Genomic DNA, 18241 nt, shown 5'->3' on the forward strand with positions numbered 1-18241 from the left:
CAGTATGGTATAGACAGTATGGTATAGACAGTATAGTATAGACAGTATGGTATAGACAGTATGGTATAGACAGTATAGTATAGACAGTATAGTACAGACAGTATGGTATAGACAGTATAGTATAGACTGTATAGTATAGACAGTATAGTATATACAGTATAGTATAGACAGTATAGACAGTATAGACAGTACAGACAGTATGGTATAGACAGTATAGTATAGACAATATAGACAGTATGGTACATACAGTATAGTATAGACAGTATAGTATAGACATTATAGTATAGACAGTATAAACAGTATGGTATGGACAGTATAGTATAGACAGTATAGTATAGACAGTATGGTACAGACAGTATAGTATAGACAGTATAGTATAGACATTATAGTATAGACAGTACAAACAGTATAGTATAGACAGTATAGTATAGACAGTATGGTGTAGACAGTATATTATAGACAGTATAGTATAGACAGTATGGTATAGACAGTATAGTATAGACAGTATAGTATAGACAGTATAGTATAGACAGTACAGTACAGACAGTATAGTATAGACAGTATAGACAGTATAGACAGTATAGTATAGACAGTATAGTATAGACAGTATAGTATAGACAGTACAGTACAGACAGTATAGTATAGACAGTACAGTACAGACAGTACAGACAGTATAGTATAGACAGTATAGACAGTACAGACAGTATAGTATAGACAGTATAGTATAGACAGTATAGTATAGACAGTACAGTACAGACAGTATAGTATAGACAGTACAGTACAGACAGTACAGACAGTATAGTATAGACAGTATAGTATAGACAGTATAGTATAGACAGTATAGTATAGACAGTATAGTATAGACAGTACAGTACAGACAGTATAGTATAGACAGTATAGACAGTACAGTACAGACAGTATAGTATAGACAGTATAGACAGTATAGACAGTATAGTATAGACAGTATAGTATAGACAGTATAGACAGTATAGACAGTATAGTACAGACAGTATAGTATAGACAGTATAGACAGTATAGACAGTATAGTATAGACAGTATAGTATAGACATTATGGTATAGACAGTATAGTATAGACAGTATAGTATAGACAGTATAGTATAGACAGTATAGTATAGACAGTATAGTATAGACAGTATAGTATAGACATTATGGTATAGACAGTATAGTATAGACAGTATAGTATAGACAGTATAGACAGTATAGACAGTATAGACAGTATAGTATAGACAGTATAGTATAGACAGTATAGTATAGACAGTATGGTATAGACAGTATAGTATAGACAGTATAGTATAGACAGTATAGTATAGACAGTATGGTATAGACAGTATAGTATAGACAGTATAGTATAGACAGTATAGTATAGACAGTACAGTACAGACAGTATAGTATAGACAGTATAGACAGTATAGTATAGACAGTATAGTATAGACAGTATAGACAGTATAGTATAGACAGTATAGACAGTATAGTATAGACAGTATAGTATAGACAGTATAGTATAGACAGTATAGTATAGACAGTACAGTACAGACAGTATAGTATAGACAGTATAGACAGTATAGTATAGACAGTATAGTATAGACAGTATAGTATAGACAGTATAGTATAGAAAGTATAGACCGTATAGTATAGACAGTATAGTACAAACAGTATGGTATAGACAGTATAGTATAGGGAGTATAGTATAGACAGTATAGTATAGACAGTATAGTATAGACAGTATAGTACAGACAGTATAGACAGTATAGACAGTATATTATAGACAGTATAGTATAGACAGTATAGTATAGACAGTATAGTATAGGGAGTATAGTATAGACAGTATAGTATAGACAGTATAGTATAGACAGTACAGTACAGACAGTATAGTATAGACAGTATAGACAGTATAGTATAGACAGTATAGTATAGACAGTATAGTATAGACAGTATAGTATAGAAAGTATAGACAGTATAGTATAGACAGTATAGTACAAACAGTATGGTATAGACAGTATAGTATAAGGAGTATAGTATAGACAGTATAGTATAGACAGTATAGTATAGACAGTATAGTACAGACAGTATAGACAGTATAGACAGTATATTATAGACAGTATAGTATAGACAGTATAGTATAGACAGTATAGTATAGACAGTATAGACAGTATAGTATAGACAGTATAGTATAGACAGTATAGTATAGACAGTATAGTATAGACAGTACAGTACAGACAGTATAGTATAGACAGTATAGACAGTATAATATAGACAGTATAGTATAGACAGTATAGTATAGACAGTATAGTATAGAAAGTATAGACAGTATAGTATAGACAGTATAGTACAAACAGTATGGTATAGACAGTATAGTATAGGGAGTATAGTATAGACAGTATAGTATAGACAGTATAGTATAGACAGTATAGTACAGACAGTATAGACAGTATAGACAGTATATTATAGACAGTATAGTATAGACAGTATAGTATAGACAGTATAGTATAGGGAGTATAGTATAGACAGTATAGTATAGACAGTATAGTATAGACAGTATAGTACAGACAGTATGGTATAGACAGTATAGTATAGACAGTATAGTACAGACAGTATAGTATAGACAGTATAGACAGTATAGACAGTATAGACAGTATAGACAGTATAGTATAGACAGTATAGTACAGACAGTACAGTACAGACAGTATAGTATAGACAGTATGGTATAGACAGTATAGTATAGACAGTATAGACAGTATAGACAGTATAGTACAGACAGTATGGTATAGACAGTATAGACAGTATAGTACAGACAGTATAGTATAGACAGTATAGACAGTATAGTATAGACAGTATAGTACAGACAGTATGGTATAGACAGTATAGTACAGACAGTATAGTACAGACAGTACAGTACAGACAGTATAGACAGTATAGACAGTATAGTATAGACAGTATGGTATAGACAGTATAGACAGTATAGACAGTATAGTACAGACAGTATAGTATAGACAGTATAGACAGTATAGTACAGACAGTATAGTATAGACAGTATAGACAGTATAGTATAGACAGTATAGTACAGACAGTATGGTATAGACAGTATAGTACAGACAGTATAGTACAGACAGTATAGACAGTATAGTATAGACAGTATAGTACAGACAGTACAGTACAGACAGTATAGTATAGACAGTATAGTACAGACAGTATAGACAGTATAGTATAGACAGTATAGTATAGACAGTATAGTATAGACAGTATAGACAGTATAGTATAGACAGTATAGTATAGACAGTATAGACAGTATAGACAGTATAGACAGTATAGACAGTATAGTATAGACAGTATAGTATAGACAGTATAGTATAGACAGTATAGTATAGACAGTATAGTACGGACAGTACAGTACAGACAGTATAGTATAGACAGTATAGTACAGACAGTATAGACAGTATAGTATAGACAGTATAGTATAGACAGTATAGTATAGACAGTATAGACAGTATAGTATAGACAGTATAGTATAGACAGTATAGTATAGACAGTACAGTACAGACAGTATAGTATAGACAGTATAGACAGTATAGACAGTATAGTATAGACAGTATAGTATAGACAGTATAGTATAGACAGTATAGTATAGACATTATGGTATAGACAGTATAGTATAGACAGTATAGTATAGACAGTATAGACAGTATAGACAGTATAGACAGTATAGTATAGACAGTATAGTATAGACAGTATAGTATAGACAGTATGGTATAGACAGTATAGTATAGACAGTATAGTATAGACAGTATAGTATAGACAGTATGGTATAGACAGTATAGTATAGACAGTATAGTATAGACAGTATAGTATAGACAGTACAGTACAGACAGTATAGTATAGACAGTATAGACAGTATAGTATAGACAGTATAGTATAGACAGTATAGACAGTATAGTATAGGGAGTATAGTATAGACAGTATAGTATAGACAGTATAGTATAGACAGTATAGTATAGAAAGTATCGACAGTATAGTATAGACAGTATAGTACAAACAGTATGGTATAGACAGTATAGTATAGGGAGTATAGTATAGACAGTATAGTATAGACAGTATAGTATAGACAGTATAGTACAGACAGTATAGACAGTATAGACAGTATGGTACAGACAGTAAAGACAGTATAGACAGTATATTATAGACAGTATAGTATAGACAGTATAGTATAGACAGTATAGTATAGACAGTATAGTACAGACAGTACAGTACAGACAGTATAGTATAGACAGTATAGACAGTGTAGACAGTATAGTATAGACAGTATAGTACAGACAGTATGGTATAGACAGTATAGACAGTATAGTACAGACAGTATAGTATAGACAGTATAGACAGTATAGTATAGACAGTATAGTATAGACAGTATAGTACAGACAGTACAGTACAGACAGTATAGTATAGACAGTATAGACAGTATAGACAGTATAGTATAGACAGTATAGTATAGACAGTATAGTATAGACAGTATAGTACAGACAGTACAGTACAGACAGTATAGTATAGACAGTATAGACAGTATAGACAGTATAGTATAGACAGTATAGTATAGACAGTATAGTATAGACAGTATAGACAGTATAGACAGTATAGTATAGACAGTATAGTACAGACAGTATGGTATAGACAGTATAGTACAGACAGTATAGTACAGACAGTATGGCATAGACAGTATAGACAGTATAGACAGTATAGACAGTATAGACAGTATAGTATAGACAGTATAGTATAGACAGTATAGTATATACAGTATAGTATAGACAGTATAGTATAGACAGTATAGTATAGACAGTATAGTATAGACAGTATAGTACAGACAGTATAGTATAGACAGTATAGTATAGACAGTACAGTATAGACAGTATAGTATAGACAGTATAGTATAGACAGTATAGTACAGACAGTACAGTACAGACAGTATAGTATAGACAGTATAGTATAGACAGTATAGACAGTATAGACAGTATAGTATAGACAGTATAGTACAGACAGTATGGTATAGACAGTATAGACAGTATAGTACAGACAGTATAGTATAGACAGTATAGACAGTATAGTATAGACAGTATAGTACAGACAGTATGGTATAGACAGTATAGTACAGACAGTATAGTACAGACAGTATGGCATAGACAGTATAGACAGTATAGACAGTATAGACAGTATAGTATAGACAGTATAGTATAGACAGTATAGTATAGACAGTATAGTATAGACAGTATAGTATAGACAGTATAGACAGTATAGACAGTATAGTATAGACAGTATAGTACAGACAGTATGGTATAGACAGTATAGACAGTATAGTACAGACAGTATAGTATAGACAGTATAGTATAGACAGTATAGTATAGACAGTATAGTACAGACAGTATGGTATAGACAGTATAGTACAGACAGTATAGTACAGACAGTATGGCATAGACAGTATAGACAGTATAGACAGTATAGACAGTATAGACAGTATAGTATAGACAGTATAGTATAGACAGTATAGTATATACAGTATAGTATAGACAGTATAGTATAGACAGTATAGTATAGACAGTATAGTATAGACAGTATAGTACAGACAGTATAGTATAGACAGTATAGTATAGACAGTACAGTATAGACAGTATAGTATAGACAGTATAGTATAGACAGTATAGTACAGACAGTACAGTACATACAGTATAGTATAGACAGTATAGTACAGACAGTATAGTATAGACAGTATAGTATAGACAGTATAGACAGTATAGACAGTATAGTACAGACAGTATAGACAGTATAGTATAGACAGTATAGTATAGACAGTATAGACAGTATAGTATAGACAGTATAGTACAGACAGTATAGACAGTATAGTATAGACAGTATAGACAGTATATTATAGACAGTATAGTATAGACAGTATAGTATAGACAGTATAGACAGTATAGTATAGACAGTATAGACAGTATAGTATAGACAGTATAGTATAGACAGTATAGTATAGACAGTATAGTATAGACAGTATAGACAGTATAGTATAGACAGTATAGACAGTATAGTATAGACAGTATAGTATAGACAGTATAGTATATACAGTATAGACAGTATAGACAGTATAGTATAGACAGTATAGTACAGACAGTATAGACAGTATAGTATAGACAGTATAGACAGTATATTATAGACAGTATAGTATAGACAGTATAGTATAGACAGTATAGTATAGACAGTATAGACAGTATAGTATAGACAGTATAGACAGTATAGTATAGACAGTATAGACAGTATAGTATAGACAGTATAGACAGTATGGTATAGACAGTATAGTATAGACAGTATAGTATAGACAGTATAGTATAGACAGTATAGTATAGACAGTATAGACAGTATAGACAGTATAGTATAGACAGTATAGACAGTATAGTATAGACAGTATAGACAGTATAGACAGTATAGACAGTATAGACAGTATAGTATAGACAGTATAGTATAGACAGTATAGTATAGACAGTATAGTATAGACAGTATAGTATAGACAGTATAGTACAGACAGTATAGTATAGACAGTATAGTATAGACAGTATAGACAGTACAGTATAGACAGTATAGTATAGACAGTATAGTATAGACAGTATAGTATAGACAGTATAGTATAGACAGTATATTATAGACAGTATAGTATAGACAGTATAGTATAGACAGTATAGTATAGACAGTATAGTACAGACAGTATAGTATAGACAGTATAGTATAGACAGTATAGACAGTATAGACAGTATAGACAGTATAGACAGTATAGTATAGACAGTATAGTATAGACAGTATAGTATAGACAGTATAGTATAGACAGTATAGTATAGACAGTATAGTACAGACAGTATAGTATAGACAGTATAGTATAGACAGTATAGTAAGTATAGACAGTATAGTATAGACAGTATAGTATAGACAGTATAGTATAGACAGTATAGTATAGACAGTATAGTATAGACAGTATAGTACAGACAGTACAGTACAGACAGTATAGTATAGACAGTATAGTACAGACAGTATAGTATAGACAGTATAGTATAGACAGTATGGTATAGACAGTATAGTATAGACAGTATAGTATAGACAGTATAGTACAGACAGTATGGTATAGACAGTATAGACAGTATAGTATAGACAGTATAGTATAGACAGTATAGACAGTATAGACAGTATGGTACAGACAGTATAGTACAGACAGTATAGTATAGACAGTATGGTATAGACAGTATAGTATAGACAGTATAGTATAGACAGTATAGTATAGACAGTATAGTATAGACAGTATATTATAGACAGTATAGTATAGACAGTATAGTATAGACAGTATAGTATAGACAGTATAGTACAGACAGTATAGTACAGACAGTATAGTATAGACAGTATAGACAGTATAGTATAGACAGTATAGACAGTATAGACAGTATAGTATAGACAGTATATATATATTTGGGAGTATATTATAGACAGTATGGTATATACAGTATATTATAGACAGTATAGTATAGACAGTATAGTATAGACAGTATAGTATAGACAGTATAGTACAGACAGTATAGTACAGACAGTATAGTACAGACAGTATAGTATAGACAGTATAGACAGTATAGTATAGACAGTATAGTACAGACAGTATAGTACAGACAGTATAGTATAGACAGTATAGTATAGACAGTATATATATATTTGGGAGTATATTATAGACAGTATGGTATATACAGTATATTATAGACAGTATAGTATAGACAGTATAGTACAGACAGTATATATATTTGTGAGTATATTATAGACAGTATAGTACAGACAGTATGGTATAGACAGTATATTATAGACAGTATAGTATAGACAGTATGGTATAGACAGTATAGTATAGACAGTATAGTATAGACAGTATAGACAGTATAGTACAGACAGTATAGACAGTATAGTATAGACAGTATAGTATAGACAGTATAGTATAGACAGTATAGTACAGACAGTATAGTATAGACAGTATAGTATAGACAGTATAGACAGTATGGTACAGACAGTATAGACAGTATGGTACAGACAGTATAGTATAGACAGTATAGTATAGACAGTATAGTATAGACAGTATAGTATAGACAGTATAGTACAGACAGTATAGTATAGACAGTATAGTATAGACAGTATAGACAGTATGGTACAGACAGTATAGACAGTATGGTACAGACAGTATAGTATAGACAGTATAGTATAGACAGTATAGTATAGACAGTATAGACAGTATAGTATAGACAGTATAGACAGTATGGTATAGACAGTATAGTATAGACAGTATGGTATAGACAGTATAGTACAGACAGTATAGTATAGACAGTATAGTATAGACAGTATGGTATAGACAGTATGGCATAGACAGTATAGTATAGACAGTATAGTATAGGGAGTATAGTATAGGGAGTATAGTATAGACAGTATAGTATAGACAGTATAGTATAGGGAGTATAGTATAGACAGTATAGTATATACAGTATAGTATAGACAGTATAGACAGTATAGACAGTATGGTATAGACAGTATAGTACAGACAGTATAGACAGTATGGTATAGACAGTATAGTATAGACAGTATAGTACAGACAGTATAGTATAGACAGTATAGTATAGACAGTATAGACAGTATGGTACAGACAGTATAGACAGTATGGTACAGACAGTATAGTATAGACAGTATAGTATAGACAGTATAGACAGTATAGTATAGACAGTATAGACAGTATGGTATAGACAGTATAGTATATACAGTATAGTATAGACAGTATGGTATAGACAGTATAGTATAGACAGTATAGTATAGACAGTATAGTATAGACAGTACAGTATAGACAGTATAGTATAGACAGTATAGTATAGACAGTATAGTATAGACAGTATAGACAGTATAGTATAGACAGTATAGTATAGACAGTATAGTATAGACAGTATAGTATAGACAGTATAGTACAGACAGTACAGTACAGACAGTATAGTATAGACAGTATAGTATAGACAGTATAGTATAGACAGTATAGTATAGACAGTATAGACAGTATAGACAGTATAGTATAGACAGTATAGTATAGACAGTATAGACAGTATAGTATAGACAGTATGGTACAGACAGTATAGTATAGACAGTATAGTATAGACAGTATGGTATAGACAGTATAGTATAGACAGTATAGACAGTATAGTATAGACAGTATGGTACAGACAGTATAGTATAGACAGTATAGTATAGACAGTATGGTATAGACAGTATAGTATAGACAGTATAGTATAGACAGTATAGTATAGACAGTATAGTATAGACAGTATAGACAGTATAGTATAGACAGTATAGACAGTATAGTATAGACAGTATGGTATAGACAGTATAGTATAGACAGTATAGTATAGACAGAATATTATAGACAGTATAGTATAGACAGTATAGTATAGACAGTATAGTATAGACAGTATAGTACAGACAGTATAGTATAGACGGTACAGTATAGACAGTATAGACAGTATAGACAGTATGGTGTAGACAGTATAGTATAGACAGTATAGTATAGACAGTATAGTATAGACAGTATAGTATAGACAGTATAGACAGTATGGTACAGACAGTATAGACAGTATGGTACAGACAGTATAGTATAGACAGTATAGACAGTATAGTATAGACAGTATAGACAGTATGGTATAGACAGTATAGTATAGACAGTATAGTATAGACAGTACAGTATAGACAGTATAGTACAGACAGTATAGTATAGACAGTATAGACAGTATAGACAGTATGGTATAGACAGTATAGTATAGACAGTATGGTATAGACAGTATATTATAGACAGTATAGTATAGACAGTATGGTATAGACAGTATAGTATAGACAGTATAGTATAGACAGTATAGTATAGACAGTATAGTATAGACAGTAGAGTATAGACAGTATATTATAGACAGTATAGTATAGACAGTATAGTATAGACAGTATAGTATAGGGAGTATAGTATAGACAGTATATTATAGACAGTATAGTATAGTATATACAGTATAGTATAGTATAGACAGTATAGTATAGACAGTATAGTATAGACAGTATAGTATAGGGAGTATAGTATAGACAGTATAGTATAGACATTATAGTATAGTATAGACAGTATAGTACAGTATAGACAGTATAGTATAGACAGTATAGTATAGGGAGTATAGTATAGACAGTATAGTATAGTATAGACAGTATAGTATAGTATAGTATAGACAGTATAGTATAGTATAGACAGTATAGTATAGTATAGACAGTATAGTATAGGGAGTATAGTATAGACAGTATGGTATAGACAGTATAGTATAGACAGTATGGTATAGACAGTATGGTATAGACAGTATGGTATAGACAGTATATAGGGAGCAGTTTATCTACACTCTTAGAACAAAGGGTTCCAAAAGGGTCCTTTGGCTGTCCCGAGAGAAGAACCCTTTTGGATTCCATGTAGAACCCTCTTTGGAAAGGGTTCTACATTGAACCCGAAACAGTTCTACTTAGAACCAAAAGGGTTCTACCTGGAACCAACAAGGATTCTTCAAAGGGTTCTCCAATGGGGACAGCCGAAGAACCCTCTAAGGTTCTAGATAGCACCTTTTTTTCTAAGAGTGTAGTTAACCACTGTAGACTGGGCGTACATCTCAAAACGCATCCTATTTCCTATGGGCCCGATTCAGACTTAGGAAATGCACGCCTTTCCCGCGCACTTCTCAGTAGTTGGTATTCAGACTTACCTTAGGCAGGAGTATAACGGGCTTTGCAGGCGTGGTCCCCTTGCGCGCGCTGAATACCTTTTATTGAACCGCTGAAAACCCCGCCACTTGCTGGCCAACAGATTTTCTCTTGGAGTTTTCATTCAATAGGGTTTTCAGTACATTTATCTAAAGCCATCCATTTATACCTTTAATTTGAATTTTCTCGACAGACACTAGAATATATGGAGAGAACGGTTCATAATATTAGGGACCAATGAAAGAAAGTACATGTAGACTTTACTGTATAAGATTAAACAAGATAAGGATACAGGTACGTTACAAATGGAGAAAAAAAATTTGACAAGTAAAATAAAGATTTGAAAGTCCAAGATATTGTATTTTTGTGTACATTTATTACAATATAAACAAACTGTTCCATGCCAGGCAGAAGCTGTACCTGACATAACAACCATAGAAAAGTTGGCTACTTAGTATGGGACAAGTCCACCAGACAGGCTACCCCTACAGCTGCACCCCTCCAATAGCTTCATCGCCATTTTCTCTGACACTGACTCTGCTGCCCCCCTGTGGCCAGGGACAGTCCCTGCAGGCCAGGGTTTGGGTCAGAGCCAGGGTGAGGCAATAGACTCAGATTGACGACTCATCTTTGTATCTGTTCCATTATAGCACGATTGAGGCCATCTCCATTTTTAAGCGGTCAACGTTCTTCTACTACTTCTATGAGTTGGTAAACAAACTGAAAGGGTGCATACTGCCACCTGGAAAGTTGGCGATTTACTGCCACCTGCAGTTATGGAATGTTTGCTCACAAGTGTAATGAATTGGCTAATCCCTACTGATGACCTGAATGGAATCATGCGATCCTTAACCACAGGAGGTTTGTGGCACCTTAATTGGGGAGGACGGGCTCATGGTGATGTCTAGAGCAGAATGGGTGGAATGGTATCAAATACATCAAACACATGGTTTGGTTCCATTCCATTCGCTCCGTTCCAGACATTATTATGAGCCGTTCTCCCCTCAGCAGCCTCCACTGTCCTTAACCCATAGGAAGTCCCATCCAGTTGACTACTTTAAAATGGTGGAAGCCCTCAATGGCAATGTCCATGCAAAAAAAAAAAGGGTTATTTCCAGTTCTATGGGTCACTGCTCCAGCTCATAGCTGTTGACGTTCTCCAATTTGGGCCTGAGCTCCTTGAAGTCCGGTCTGTCTGCAGGGCTGTCACTCCAACAGGCCAACATGACTTTGTAGAGGAAGTCTGGACATTTCTCTGGAGCTGGCATCCTGTAGCCGGCGATGATCTGACGGTACACCTCGTTGTTGTTGTAGCCTGGATCACAGAGAAAGGCCACATCATCAGTCAATCAATCAATCAGTCACATTTTATTTACTAAGCCCTTTTTACATCACTAGTTGTCACAAAGTGGTAAAACAGGTAACCCAGGCCTAATCAGAATCAGAATCACCTTTATTCGCCAAATACATTTGCATGTACAGGAATTTGTGAAATGGTGATGACACAATAAACAGGAGATACAGAGAGACAATAAACAGGAGATACAGAGAGACAATAAACAGGAGATACAGAGAGACAATAAACAGGAGATACAGAGAGACAATAAACAGGATATACAGAGAGACAATAAACAGGATATACAGAGAGACAATAAACAGGAGATACAGAGAGACAATAAACAGGAGATACAGAGAGACAATAAACAGGATATACAGAGAGACAATAAACAGGATTCACAGACAACACATGTAGAAGCAGAGAGAACACAAATCCACATGAGGTACAGTGCAGAAAATGAACACGTCTCAATAGCCCACATGCTAGTGATTAGCCAGCTAATCTTTATACAGTGCATTCAGAAAGTATTCAGACCCCTTTACTTTTTCCACATTTTCTTACATTACATCCTTATTCAAAAATGTATTTAATTTTTTAAAAATCCTCATCAATGTACACACAATACCCCATAATGACAAAGCGAAAACAGGTTTTCTAAATAAGTATTCAGACCCTTTGCTATGAGACTCGAAATTGAGCTCAGGTGCATCCTGTTTCCAATGATCATCCTTGAGATGTTTCTACAACTTGTTTGGAGTCCACCTGTGGTAAATTCAATTGATTGGACATGATTTGGAAAGGCACACACCTGTCAGAGCAAAAACCAAGCCATGAGGTCGAAGGAATTGTCCGCAGAGCTCCGAGGCAGGATTGTGTCGAGGCACAGATCTGGGGAAGGGTACCAAAAATGTCTGCAGCATTGAAGGTCCCCAAGAACACAGTGGCCTCCATCATTCTTAAATGGAAGAGGTTTGGAGCAACCAAGAGCTGGCCGCATGGCCAAACTGAGCAATCGGGGGAGAACGACCTTGGTCAGGGAGGTGATCAAGAACCCAATGGTCACTCTGACAGAGCTTCAGAGTTCCTCTGTGGAGATGGGAGAACCTTCCAGAAGGACAACCATCTCTGCAGCACTCCACCAATCAGGCCTTTATGGTAGAGTGGCCAGACAGAAGCCACTCCTCAGTAAAAGGCACATGACAGCCAGCTTGGAGTTTGCCAAAAAGGCACCTAAAGACTCTCAGACCATGAGTAACAAGATTCTCTGGTCTGATGAAACCAAGATTGAACTCTTGCCAAGCGTCAAGTCTGGAGGAAACCTGGCACCATCCCTACGGTGAAGCATGGTGGTGGCAGCATCATGCTGTGGGTATGTTTTTCAGTGGCAGGGACTGGGAGACTAGTCAGGATCGAGGGAAAGATGAACGGAGCAAAGTACAGAGAGATCCTTGATGAAAACCTGCTCCAGAGCGCTCAGGACCTCAGACTGGGGCGAAGGTACACCTTCCAACAGGACAACGACCCTAAGCACACAGCCAAGACAACGCAGGAGTGGCTTCGGGACAAGTTTCTGAATGTCCTTGAGTGGCCCAGACAGAGCCCGGACTTGAACCCGATCTAACATCTCTGTAGAGACCTGAAAATAGCTGTGCAGCGATGCTCCCCATCCAACCTGACAGAGCTTGAGCGGATATGCAAAGAAGAATGGGAGAAACTCCCCAAATACAGGTGTGCCAAGCTTGTAGCATCATACCCAATAAGACTCAAGGCTGTAATCACTGCCAAAGGCGCTTCAACAAAGTACTGAGTAAAAGGGTCTGAATACTTATGTAAATAAGATATTTACGTTTTTTATTTTTAATACATTTGCAAAAAATTCTAAAAACCAGTTTTTGCTTTGTCATTATGTGGTATTGTGTGTAGATTGATGAGGGGGGAAAAAAAACAATTTCATAAATTTTAGAATAAGGCTGTAACGTAACAACATGTGGAAAAAGTCAAGGGGTCTGAATACTTTCTGAATGCACTCTACACTATGTACACTGTAGAACTACAAGCTTCATTATAAACCCAAAGAGCAAGCAAAGCCGAAGTGAGGGCACAGCGGCCAGGAAACACTCCCTGGAAGGAAGAAATCTAGGCTGCGTTTAGACAGGCAGCCCAATTCTGATCTTTTTTTTTATTTTTTACTAATTGGTATTTTGACCAATCAGATTAGCTCTGAAAAAGAGCTGATGTGAATAGATCTGATGTCATTGGTCAAAAGACCAATTAGTGGGAAAAATATTAGAATTGGGTTGCCTGTGTAGACTTAGCCTGTGGCAATTAGCTCCCGGTCTGTAGGCCTACCGTTTATAATAAAAATTAGGATTAATACCACACAGCTATGCAGAGGGAACAAAATTGCGAAAGCCACTGGGTTAGGAGATCATGACGTACCTGGGTATGGATTCCCGCCATAGGTTAGTATCTCGTAGAGCAGAACCCCAAAGGACCAGACATCTGACTTGTTGGAGAAACGTCCGTGGCTGATGGCCTCCGGGGAACTCCATTTGTAGGGGATCTTCTTATCCTCAGACACGTAGAAGGGCTCCTGAGGATGGAGAGAAACGAAACGAGGATGTAACAATTCCGCAGTACAAATTATGAAATTATGACTACAAATATATTGGGACATGAGGGGAAGAGAACAAACTGCTGACAGCTGGCAAAGTCATGTGGTTTGAAAATATTTAAACAATTCTGGGTATGTTTTAACAACATAAACCATGTTCAATCAACACTAAGTTGCTGGTGCTGAATACAATTACTTCCAACTAAAATGCACTGAGCTTTATTTTTCTTGTAAAATGCTTAGTAGAATGCTGTCTATCCTAGTTCTTAACAGTACCAGTTGGGATTGGGAAAACCCAACGTCCACCCAATCATGGGACCAGTAAAACACAAACACATACCATCACCCCAGGTTTATCCCTGCTGACCTTGATGACCCTGGCCAGTCCAAGTAATGACCTAATGAACGTTCTCTAAAGGTGAGGGAATGTTTGTTGTTGGCTGGGACCCTAGTAGCCTTCATGATTCTGGCCAGTCCGAAGTCAGCTACCTTGCAGATGCAGTTCTCTCTCATAACCTTCATGATTCTGGCCAGTCCGAAGTCAGCTACCTTGCAGATGTAGTTCTCTCTAATAACCTTCATGATTCTGGCCAGTCCGAAGTCAGCCACCTTGCAGATGTAGTTCTCTAGTTATTACTACTTACCATGTGGGCGGCAGGTAGCTTAGTGGTTAAGAGCGTTGTGCCAGTAACCGAAAGGTCGCTGGTTCTAATCCCCGAACCGACTAGGTGAAAAATCTGTCGATGTGCCCTTGAGCAAGGCACTTAACCCTAATTGCTCCTGTAAGTCGCTCTGGATAAGAGCGTCTGCTAAATGACTAATTATTTATATGTTAGTCGTCGCATCCCAAAGTCTGGTGAGAGACGCTACGATACCATCCTATGTTACATGCGTCTGTCCACGACAGATTATACTAACCTTGATGACCCTGGCCAGTCCGAAGTCGGCCACCTTACAGATGTAGTTCTCTCCCACCAGGACGTTTCGGGCCGCCAGGTCTCTATGGATACTGTTCTGCTGCTCCAGGTACGCCATCCCATCAGCCACCTGGGCTGCCATGTCCACCAGAGACACCAGGTCCAGCTGAGAACCCTCTGAACCTGGAGAGAGAGAATGATTGGTCAGAACCCCACTGATGTCAACAACTACAGACCAGTATCCCTTCTTTCTTTTCTTTCCAAAACTATTGAGCGTGCCGTCTTTAGCCAACTCTCTTGCTATCTCTCTCAGAATGACCTTCTTGATCCAAACCAATCAGGTTTCAGGACTGGTCATTCAACTGAGACTGCTCTTCTCTGTGTCACGGAGACTCTCCGCACTGCTAAAGCTAACTCTCTCTCCTCTGCTCTTGTCCTTCTAGACCTGTCTGCTGCCTTTGATACTGTGAACCATCAGATCCTCCTCTCCACCCTCTCCGAGCTGGGCATCTCCGGCGCGGCTCACTCCTGGATTGCGTCCTACCTGACCGGTCGCTCCTACCAAGTGGCGTGGCGAGAAGCTGTCTCCGCACCACGTGCTCTCACCACTGGTGTCCCCCAGGGCTCAGTTCTAGGCCCTCTCCTTTTCTCCCTATACACCAAGTCACTTGGCTCTGTCATATCCTCACATGGCCTTTCCTATCACTGCTACGCTGACGATACACAACTAATCTTCTCCTTTCCCCCTTCTGATAACCAGGTGGCGAATCGCATCTCTGCATGTCTGGCAGACATATCAGTATGGATGACGGATCACCACCTCAAGCTGAACCCTGGCAAGACGGAGCTGCTCTTCCTCCCGGGGAAGGACTGCCCGTTCCATGATCTCGCCATCACGGTTGACAACTCCGCTGTGTCCTCCTCCCAGAGTGCGAAGAGCCTAGGCGTGACCCTGGACAACACCCTGTCGTTCTCCGCCAACATCAAGGCGGTGACCCGCTCCTGCAGGTTCATGCTCTACAACATTCGGAGAGTACGACCCTGCCTTACACAGGAAGCGGCACAGGTCCTAATCCAGGCACTTGTCATCTCCCGTCTGGACTACTGCAACTCGCTGTTGGCTGGCCTCCCTGCCTGTGCCATTAAACCCCTACAACTCATCCAGAATGCCGCAGCCCGTCTGGTGTTCAACCTTCCCAAGTTCTCTCACGTCACCCCCCTCCTCCGCACACTCCACTGGCTTCCAGTTGAAGCTCGCATCCGCTACAAGACCATGGTGCTTGCCTATGGAGCAGTGAGGGGAACGGCACCTCTGTACCTTCAGGCTCTGATCAGTCCCTACACCCAAACGAGGGCATTGCGTTCATCCACCTCTGGCCTGCTGGCTCCCCTTCCTCTGCGGAAGCATAGCTCCCGCTCAGCCCAGTCAAAACTGTTCGCTGCTCTGGCACCCCAATGGTGGAACAAGCTCCCTCACGACGCCAGGACAGCGGAGTCACTCACCACCTTCCGGAGACATTTGAAACCCCACCTCTTTAAGGAATACCTGGGATAGGATAAAGTATTCCTTCTAACCCCCCCCCAAATTGTAAAGTGGTTATCCCACTGGCTATAGGGTGAACGCACCAATTTGTGAGTCGCTCTGGCTAAGAGCGTCTGCTAAATGACGTTAATGTGCCCTTGAGCAAGGCACTTAACCCTAATTGCTCCTGTAAGTCGCTCTGGATAAGAGCGTCTGCTAAATGACTAAAATGTAAATGTAAATGTAGAACTATGGACCCCTAGGAGAGATTATCTGAAAATGTAGCTGGTAAAAGTGAAGAGTTAATTTTTCTATCCCCACCAATCTCACTGAAGGGGGTACATTATACTTTTATTACATTTTGAAGCAGGTACTCAGTTGAAAATACTTTCGTTTTGACTGTTGAGAAAACAAAATATATTTGAGGCCACTCTCAAAAATGAATTTCAGAAAGACCATTGTATGTACAGTAAGGGCCTGGTTCAGAGTCATAGAGAAGAGAACATTGCGGTGTGGTGGAGGACTGGCTGTAGGATTGGATGGAGGACTGGCTGGAGGACTGACTGGAGGACTGGTGTAGGACTGGCTGGAGGACTGACTGGAGGACTGGTGTAGGACTGGCTGGAGGACTGGCTGACTAACCTCTGAGGAAGTGCAGCAGGTTTCCCTTCTCCATGAGTTCAGTGATGATGTAGTAGGGGGATGAGGAGGTGCAGACGGCGAACAGGGAGATCAGGTGTCTGTGTCTCAGCCTCTTCAGGATCTGCACCTCACACTGGAACTCATGGTCGTTCACCGAGTCTGAAATCACAAAGATATAAAGGTCAGGTAGATATATAGATATCAGGGTCAGGTAGATATATAGATATCAGGGTCAGGTAGATATATAGATATCAGGGTCAGGTAGATATATAGATATCAGGGTCAGGTAGATATATAGATATCAGGGTCAGGTAGATATATAGATATCAGGGTCAGGTAGATATATAGATATCAGGGTCAGGGTGGGTGTATATGTTTGT

General features: G+C 37.6%; 1 protein-coding gene across 1 annotated transcript; it reads right to left on the reverse strand.

Annotated features, from left to right (window-relative positions):
* Window positions 1-11169: 11169 nt before the first annotated feature.
* LOC311115254 (protein-tyrosine kinase 6-like) lies at window positions 11170-18020 on the reverse strand (the record flags this gene model as incomplete). Its single annotated transcript, XM_084190449.1, has 4 exons — window positions 11170-12142; window positions 14606-14759; window positions 15699-15880; window positions 17862-18020. Coding segments are annotated over 4 exons (683 nt in total), but the record flags the coding sequence as incomplete, so codon positions are not given.
* Window positions 18021-18241: the final 221 nt, after the last annotated feature.

The sequence above is a fragment of the Coregonus lavaretus genome (assembly GCF_964263955.1).
Source record: "Coregonus lavaretus genome assembly, contig: HAP1_SCAFFOLD_3452, whole genome shotgun sequence".
NCBI lineage: Eukaryota > Metazoa > Chordata > Actinopteri > Salmoniformes > Salmonidae > Coregonus > Coregonus lavaretus.